Source organism: Rissa tridactyla, chromosome 1, assembly GCF_028500815.1.
Source record: "Rissa tridactyla isolate bRisTri1 chromosome 1, bRisTri1.patW.cur.20221130, whole genome shotgun sequence".
Lineage (NCBI taxonomy): Eukaryota > Metazoa > Chordata > Aves > Charadriiformes > Laridae > Rissa > Rissa tridactyla.
Window position 1 is genome coordinate 149,752,944 of NC_071466.1, and position 9,668 is coordinate 149,762,611.

At 39.6% G+C, this 9,668-nt stretch overlaps 1 protein-coding gene across 8 annotated transcripts in view; it reads left to right on the plus strand.

Annotated features, from left to right (window-relative positions):
* EPS8 (epidermal growth factor receptor pathway substrate 8) overlaps positions 1 to 6,770 on the plus strand; it is a 140,056-nt gene extending 133,286 nt beyond the window's left edge. For all 8 annotated transcript variants that reach the window (XM_054198223.1, XM_054198234.1, XM_054198213.1 and 5 more), the window contains 3 exons: positions 2,647 to 2,827; positions 3,273 to 3,402; positions 5,491 to 6,770. In XM_054198223.1, the coding sequence (XP_054054198.1) occupies positions 2,647 to 2,827; positions 3,273 to 3,402; positions 5,491 to 5,604 (425 nt within the window). In that variant the 3' untranslated portion in view covers positions 5,605 to 6,770. The remainder of the gene's footprint in view (positions 1 to 2,646; positions 2,828 to 3,272; positions 3,403 to 5,490) is intronic.
* The last annotated feature ends 2,898 nt before the right edge of the window (positions 6,771 to 9,668 follow it).

Here is a 9,668-nt window from a genome sequence, read left to right on the forward strand (position 1 = left end):
AAGTAATAGCTGTTAAAATAATGAGCTTTTTGCAGTTTAAGAGTTGGCAGCTTTTCCTATCCTCTGCCTCCCTGCCTTATCAGAAAATCCCGCTTCCAACTGGGGTAAAAACTGGCACTGAGTGTAATTCTTTCTGCAGAAGGGCTTCTTTTTCTCCCTGTCCCCAGTGGATGGGAAGCACGCCTGCTTGGATAACCACCCTCAGTCGGTGGAGCCTGCTTTGACATTGTCTGGTGGTAGACAAGCTCTTGCCCAAGCTCTGAACTCAGGAAGGCTCCAGGACCTTTTAAATATTTTCACATAAGAGACTGGCTGGCTGGCTGGAAATTATAAATGGAGAACAGCCTGGCAGGGGGAACAGGCTTCACTGCCATTTACCAAGAAACAATAGGGCCAGCTTCTGCCTTTGTCCTGTTCTGGGCAGCTTGTTACTTAAATAAAAACAGAAACCCGCTGTGGAAAGTGACGGTGAAGAATTTCACACACGCACAAAAATGATAATTTTATTTCCGTGTACAAAGGACTTTGCATGCTGTAGCAGGTGTGTTTCCTTGAATCCATGATGGCCTTCATGTTTTCCATCTGTAATGGATAGAGAAGACCATCCTGGCTTCAGGTACGGGGTGTGAGGTGTGAAGGGCTGCTGTAGACTGAGTAGTTACAAGACATCTCTTGCCCTCTCAGCCTCCCCGCTGAGGCTCTGGGCCAGACACGAGGGCTCCTGTGCCCTCTTGGGAGCGGTCGCTCAGTCCCAGTTCATGGGCTTCGAGTACCTCATAGTCCTCACAGAAGAGCTGCCTCTGCAAAGGTAAGGGGCAACCCTGCCCGTACACCTGCTGCCCAAGTGCCCACCTGAACCCTGCAGAGAACACGCGATGTAGTACCTGCTTCACACCGAGGGAATCTAGTTTATTTATGATAATGCATCTAACAACAGTAAGAATCAGTTATCTAACAGCTAAATATTTGTCCTTTGATATAGTCTTGGTCTAGATAAAACATAAGTCTTTCAAAATCAGTGTAAATAGAAGGAAGATAGCAATTTTCTCTCTGCCCTCCTCTTTGGGAAGATAACTGGTGCACGCTTCGATAACATTGCCTAAAGGCTTTACTTGTATATCCCATCTCAGACCTTCACGTATCACTGAGCACATGTCATTTTGCCTTCTGATTCACACTCTGGGGGCAAAAAAACCCAACGAAATAGGGCCTGAATGCCTCAAATATTTTACTAGACATATTTTGTCCACTATCTACCTGGGGCTATTTTGTAAGAGAAAAAAGAAAATGGCTAAGCCAAGGGTTTTTCTTTTTTGTTGTTGCGGTGATTAAAAAAAATAAATCCTAAAAGCATATGTAAAGCTTGTTTTTATATGTCTAACTGTCTAGAGATGTTGACCCTTGAGAGATTTTGGAAGGATATAAAAGTAAAGGAACATTTTTGCTATCTTACAGTTTTTTCATATTGAAACTGTGTCATTTTCCTCTCTTGCTATCAGCGTAATGGGAGAAAAGGAATAGCTTTGGCCACCTGAGTGCATCAGAGAAGGTGCTGTAGTTTTTCTTTGTGTATCAAAGAAGGTTGAGTAAAGATAACTAAAAATATCTTGGTACAGATTCCCTGAGAATTTCTGAGATCATTTAAAGTTGCGTGTCAAAGGATTTCTGTAGTTATTCCAGTTACTGCATGGAGAGTTTAACTATCCTAAATCAGTATCTTCTCTGTGCCCAAAAAGATGTTTACACCCTTTTGGATTCTACCTGTTTTTTGAAATTATCCATAGAACATTTTATATGCATTTTAAACAATTTTCAGTGTCATTATAATAGATTTTGTTGAAATGCGTGAAAAGCATTTCAGTTTGTTGCCTGCTAATGACCAGCAAATGGACTAAATGCTTCAGACAAGTAAGTCCTGTGGGATAGCAACTTTGTACAGTTTGGTTTAAAGAAAAAAATTACCCAATTCCTGTGTCTCTGGGGAGAGCAACTACTTTTTTTTTTTTTTTTTACTACTTTTTTAATGCAAAGTGTGATATTGTTTCAGCTAACCAGTCACTCCAGACTGGGAGTGAATTCAGATTTCTTAAAACCCCTTCAAAAATGTGATTATTGTAATAGCTTATTGGATCTAAGGTGATAGGCGTCAGCAGCAGTGAAATTTTTTTACCTACTTGGATTTGCACGAAGAAGTTGTTTGTGGAAAGTGCTGCCTTTCCACTGTGTAAGCAATCTTCTATTCTTCCTGATCTTTTTTGTTTTCATTTTTAAAACATCTTATTTCTACTTGAAGAAACGAGACTATGACAATTGAATAACCCTCTGTGCCCATTTTCTTCACAGCTCCGATGCTGTCAGACTGATCTGTGTCTCTGTGTGACATCAAGATCATCTCCTCTTTCTAGGGTCTCAGTTGGATTTTAGGGTGTTTTCTTTGCTTTTGTTTTGTTTTGCAAAGGGAGGAGTGGGAATATTGAAATCTTCCCTGGGGGTAAAGGGAGAATAATAATTCAGTCAGATCTAGTGAATGAATCTTTAAAGAAAATTAAAAAAAAAGAGTTTAAAGTGGAGCATAAGAAATGGCCTGGCTTTGATAAAGCAACGTTGAGAATGACTCCTGCACCTGTGGGGCATCTCCCTCTCTAGGCAGGAAATCGCAGATGGAGGAGGTGCAGGATGAACTTGTTCACCGGCTCACCATCGGCCGGAGCGCTGCCCAGAGGAAGTTCCACGTGCCACGACCGAACATCCCGGTAGTTAACATCACTTACGACTCTTCACCTGAGGATGTGAAAGCGTGGTTGGAGTCCAAAGGATTCAACCCTGTGTAAGTTTGAGGGCAAATGTAAGAAAACTTCTTAAAATTAGTTTCCTGTCAGTAATGAGGATGTGGTCTTCCCACTTTTTAAAATCAAGCAGCCTTCTGAACGTCAATATATGTCAGCTGCACTCTCGGAAAAAAGGATTTGTTTTTACATACATATATACATATATATTTATGTATATATGTATATATGTGCGTATGTAATATATATCAATGTGGTTATAGAGATACGGATATATTTAAGGCAAAAAGATTATATATATTAGCCTCCACCAAAAGGTACATGTTATAACAGATGCTTAATTGACTTCAAGAATTCTGTTGCATTAAGTTTTGTCTCGATTCGGAAGCCCTACCTGAGACAATGTGGGATGAAGCCAGCCTGCTTCTCTCCTTTAGCTAGTGTGTTTTTGCTTATTTCTTCTTTGTTCTCTTGGTGTGATCTCAGGACTGTCAACAGCCTTGGCGTGCTGACGGGTGCTCAGCTTTTCTCCCTCAATAAAGAGGAACTGAGGACTGTTTGCCCAGAAGGGTCTAGGGTCTACAGCCAAATTACGGTACAGAAATCTGCCTTGGAGGTATGTATAGCCCTTCTTACTAACCCGATGCTGGGTCGCTGCTTTTGAGTCTGTAGAGGTAAATAGCTCTTTCTGCAAGGCAGCTGGCTTTTGCTCAGTTCCCATCATGTTGATAAGCATTATTTGTATCTGAGTTATTTGGTATTAATCCATTGAAACAGCATCCGCCAAAACACTAGGTGGGATCTCTTCCCACTTCTAAAAGGGGTCCACAAAGTGTTAGAAAAAATGCATGGTAGTACTCAAGTTTAAGACTGTAATCAGGCTGCAAAAGACAAAATGAACTGAGAAGGGTTTTGGGGAAAACAATAAGAGAGAGTAAAATGCCCTTTTTCTTGACTCTTGCTCTTCCTGGTGCTTGAACCAATAGATACTCCAGGCACTTTTGGTGGGGGTGAGTTAGTTTTGCTTTATCTTTGTAGAGGAGATTTGATTTGTTAGGCGTGAGAAAGTGGTAGAGTGAACTCACTGTTGAATCTCGAGGCCTTTCAGGTCTTTGTTAGTTCTACTTGGGGTCTTCCACAAGTGTTTCTGGATTTATACCATTTCTGCAGGCCAGTGAAAGCCCCACATCTCAGATTTGGGGCTGCATTCCCAAGTCCGGACAACCAGATCTTCACCTTTATGCAGCTGCAATTTCTTTTTTACTGTTGTTCCACCTCACGCAGAGGAATTCAGTAGTTTGTAGTTGGAATTCCAGTTCTGTCGTGCAGTTATTGATGTTATCAGGAAGGTAAACTGTTTCAGCCTCGACAGCTCCGTCATTTTCAGAAAAGTATTTCTACATGACCTCTGATAAAGCACGTTGTCGGATATCTGCTGATGTTTTTTCTATGCATGACTTCAGTAATGGGTGACTGCTGCACTTGCTCTGTACCTGAAACCAAGTAGGCAAGGACAAGACGAATTAAGAGCAATAAAACTGCTCTCTCACCTTCAGAGAGTCAATTATAATCACCTTGCTTTGCCCTTCCACTCTGGGAGAAGAGAGCAATGGTAATTTACCTAGGAGAAGCATCCTAGCCTTCCTCCTTGTAGACACCTAACCTGTCTGTCAGGTGATGGCATCAGCTAATGCATTGTAATGGATATAATGGGATAAATCTAAATTAATTTTTATGTAATGGGATAAATTTTCAGAGTTCAAAATCAATTGAAGGATTTTCCCCTTAACAGTCCTGAAATTTATTTTGCAAATTTCAAAAACAGTTTCTGCTTCCTTATTCAGCGGTTGTTTTGGAAGATGGTTTTGAAGCTGGGAAGGTCGTGTCATAGCCAAATAACACAATAGCGGATAAGGCTCTTGCTTTATAATTCTCTAGTTTTATTCAAAGTCATGCACACTTTGGAAAGTTCTGCTCTGGTGGATATGTGTCCTGCCCTTGCTCATAACTTCGTTTACGTTGTTGAAGCAATCTGTTTGCAGCTAGCTCAGCAGACCTGTTTTTCACCCTGAAAGGGGACATAAGACCTTGTCCTCGCAATACTACACCGTTGCTAATATAGTAATATGATTCAATTCTTACTACGGTGTTCTAAGTTTGAAGCCTGTGTCTCTGAACAGCAGATGCGTGATGGTGTGTTGTGTGACGTGGGATACTAAGGTTAGGTATCTCAATCCTTATTTAGGCTTTGGCTGTGCAAACCCATGTACATGCATGAATTTTTTGGTTACATAAATCTAAACTCACCAAGGGTTTATGTGCTTTAATTTCTAAATATGATTGCCACGATATTTAAATACTCAAGGGTGGAATCCTCACAAACTTGCTGGGCTTTAACCCTGCTTTTACTGAGGCCGTATTTCACCCCATAAATATCCAACACTTCGAGGGGCTTGCGTGAGAATAAAAGATGCTCAGCAGTGCTAACAGTCAAGCTGACGCTTTTAATAGTCTGCAGGTTCTTTTCTGGTCTGCATTTAAGGATAGTGTAAATCCTTTCCTATTCCAAAGGTTATTTAATCAGATTCTTAGTGCATGGTGAATTTAAGTTGTTCAGACATTTATCTTAATAAAATGCTGGCAGAGGATCTTCATCATGTGTCAAAACCACAAGTAAACTTCCTTTTTTTTAATTTGTTTATAGGCTAACAGTGGTAGTTCAGAACTGCAAGAAATTATGAGAAGACGACAAGAAAAAATCAGTGCAGCTGCCACAGATTCAGGTGTGGAGTCCTTTGATGAAGGAAGCAGCCACTAAAATGTCTTTCCTCTTTTCTTTAATTCAATTGTCCGTAGCATTATACCATCCAGCTTTGCTTTAGGAAGCAGTGCAGGGGAATGTCTTATAATATTGTAAACGTAACTAGCCACCATAAAGAAAATTTACAGTAGTCTCCACAGAAGTACCTGCTGCTAGCTTCTCATCATTAAAAATGAACAGATGAGAAATTCAATGGAGGTTCCTGACAGGTGAAAATATTGGCACGTCGTTCATTTACACCCAAAGATGAGTCTTGGCTTTCTGGAATTACCCATTCCATGACAGAGAAACTGGACCACGTCTTTGTTTGTGATTCATCTGAGGGAAGCTGAGCCAGCAATAACAAAGCATTTGAACCCTTCAGTAATAACAAGATTCTGAATCCCATCTCTTGCTGTAGTTTGCAATTATGTCTTTTTGGCTCAGTCTTTCTTGTCGTGCATTTGGCTGCAGGATGTTTAGTTAAGTCGTTGATGCCAGCAGTCAGAGGGGAAACGTTTAGAGAACGAACAGCAGCCCGACATAGACTGAATCTTTCTTGCATCACTCCCAGGATGTTTTATTGCTAAGGATGCTGTTCATAGCGAAATAATACGCTGTACATTGATTTTATCAATACTTCACTTGTGATGAACTATAATATTGCACAAGAAGGAACAACTAGAAAATAGTAACGCAGCTCAGAGAGGTGACCAGATCTCCTGTAGGTAGCCATGAAACAATTTGCAGTACTTTTTTGTTTTTTTTTTTTATAATATACTTGCATTTTTTTGTTTATAACTTAACCCTTCAAAAGAACAGTGTATAATCTAGACTTCTTTGCGTGTTGACACCAGATGTCAGTTTTTCCTTATGTAAAAAGCTATTGTTCCTTTATAAATGTAATCTTTCGGAAAAGTGGATTCCTGGAGGCAAAAGGGGGAGAAAAGAAAACATCCCTTCCAGCAAATACTATTTTTGAAGATGCAATGATTTTTGTCACAAAAATGTTCTCTTATTTCACATGGTCGTGTGATTTTATATATAATATATGTATTATATATAATATATAATATCACTTAATTTAGACAAATTTAATCATCTAGTTTGATTAAGTTTCATAGTGCCTTTTTCACATGAATCAGCTTAAAGTCTGCAATAAACAGTATTCCTGGTCTGTTAAATAGTTGTATCTTTGTGGCTGCAAAGATGGTATTGAAATAAGAAAGCGGTCTCAAGTTTTGCCATTAGCTTGCTCTTCCTCTGCATACAAGGGAAAAAAGAATCCTATTCATTTTCATAAAAGAAAAATTAAAAATCTTAATAAAGGTGTTTAGTGCCATTTATTGTACATGTCCTTACGAATGCTTCTTCTGTGTGTTCGTTATGTGTCTACGTGTATTTTTACATTTAATATATATTCTTTATACCTGTAAAAAGTACATAGGTTCTACACCTGTCCTTTAAATGCAGTCTTATCCAGAAATGGGTCAAGAAATGACAAATCCTAAACTGAGGACTCCAACTGACATAACAATGACTAAGAAATGGATTCTTGTCTTACCCAGTGAAAGAAACGATGATTCTCGATTGCTTTGTCCTCGTAGGAACCATTTGAACCAGCACACCTGCGTCATAACTGCATCCATTCAGTCCATATACGTAGCTTTATGGGGGAAAATTGTCCGTCTCTCTGCTCCTACCATCAAAGGTCAAGCCCAGTCCTCTGAAGGCTTGATGTATTCTCTGATTCACATTTAAAATGTCCTTCTCCCTGCTCTCTCTAATAAGCATCCATACCTAGCCTGAAGAGTGTTCGTTGTACAGCAAAGTCCTCTACAGTGGGTGGTGAATGACGAAGAAAATAAAGGAAGATCTGAAGCTGCTTTTACATAGGTTCTTCATTACTTGTAAGTACAGGAGCAGGAAACTTTTAAAAAGGACTTTGAAACCCATATTTAAAAATTAGAGTCACTGTATTTTCTCATGGAAGGTATCTGATTCCATAAAAGGCACTGTGGTGGTTACCTGCACCTTTTTTTTCCCATTAATTACCAAAACATGAAGCCAATATTTGTATTCTCTGCAAGTTTATTCTGGCATTCAGCAGATGATTTGCTTTTGCCCAAATGGAGGCATCAGCTCCGAGACCCTTCAGACTTTGTGGAGTTTGGCATGCGGAGGTCTTGGAGGAAGCACCCGTGTTTCATCTCTAAGAGAAAAGAGCTGGCTTCACAGATGTTTTTTTGAAGCTGGCTTTCTGTGTCGCTGTTAAGTCATATAGAAAGAGCCAGCCAAGTTTGAATGCGGTCAGTGAGCTCAGGGACATCTTTGGAGATGTTTGGGTGGAAAAGAGGAAACTCCTTCCATAGACTTAAGGGATAAGCAGAATAATCTGGGGATTTGGGTGTTGGTTGCTTTCTTTGTTTCAGTGGTTTTCCATAGTTTTTAAATTAACTATTAATGACTTAACAACCCAGTACAAGACGAGTTGTATTTTACCCTTAAACTTTGCTGAACTAGACTCTATGATTTCTGAGGTACAGCCTGTGAAATCTCAGTGGCATTAAGGCAGATAGTTCCCTTTTTGCTGGAATTTCCTTGATGGTTTAAGGCACTGGAGGGAGCCTCACCCCTCTGCTGCGCAGTTTTGGAATTTTCAGCTCGCAGACAGTTACGAGAAATCAAAAGATCTCATTTGGGGTTCACTAAATGAAAATAAAAAGTTTTATTGAAAATTTTCAGTGTCTTAAGTGAAAACAGTTGTAAAATGCAGTGTTATATTAAAAATGTTTTCTTTAGGATTTGAGCAGTGAGAATTTTGGGTTTTACACTAAAATTTTAGAACGATGCGATACATGAAAAGTGTCTTTGAAAAGGAAACAAAGCAGTTTTTTAAATGTCAAAAAGTGCCTTATTAGATGTGGAAAAAAGGAGCCGTGTTTGATAACACAGGAACTACTTTACTATTTTTTCTGCCATCAAGTCTGCCTTTTTAACTGGGCGGAGGGAGAGAGTTTTAGCAGCCTATGTTCACTCGGCAGTTTTATGCTTTCTAAGCACATCCCTTTTAACATCAGCAAGGCACTTCTTCCCGCTCCTTTAGTCTCCCCTTGGGACACCATGGGGAGAGAAAACCACTGTGAAACCTCACATTAAATTCGTAGAGAACCAATATTGAAGCATGGAACGGTTTCCTTACCATCTAGCAATTCAAATGTTACGCAGCGCTTTGCTCAGACAAATTGTGATCTATAAATGAGATGTTTATACATACTTTTATTGCTCCAAAGCATTGGGCTATATAAAAGCACAATGGTGGGTTTGGGGGCGGTCTGGGAAATAAGTGCAGACTTCCCATTATTGATGTGTATGGAAATCAATGTTTATCAATGGAAGCAGTTATCCAAAATGATATGATATTGTGAAATGCGCAGAGCTCCCAGTGACCCCGAGTGTATTCATCAGTGTTTGTGAAACTCCGAAAATGTCCCTGGAAGTGCTTTGCTGGAGAGTGACATCAATACTTTGCTAATTTAACCAAGGAAACAATTGGAAACCCATGAATAACTAGTACGATGTGGATTAAGTCTTTCTAATTAAGAAACCTATAACTAGCAGATTTTTTTTTTAATTGTGAGAATTGAAGGCATTTTAAGTTTTCAGGTTTTTAAGACGGATACAGCAGCAAGATATAGCTTGAATATCAGACCCTTGTTCAAGCAGGTATCTCCACTGGTTTTCCTGGGCTGCATCTCATGAATACAAGAAAGATCATTCTGAATGGTAATGTTTCTGGCCAAGCCACCATTTTATATGAGCCCCGTTTTTTCTATGATGTTTTTCCTCAACTGTGAAGTCTGTGTAGTGTTTAAAATGTAAAACAAGCATCCCTGTCTAAGGATCAAGTCATAATGGGAGTATTTGAGAGACTATTTCTGTGCTCGGCCTCCCACCTTCGCATACAAGCAACAGCGTCATGTATGTGGAGTGCAAACATAGGCAATTTGTAAGCGTGCTCTGGGTTTAAATATTGCACAAACATCTTGAATTTTTACTGCTGCTGTGTTAAGTTTGAGCTA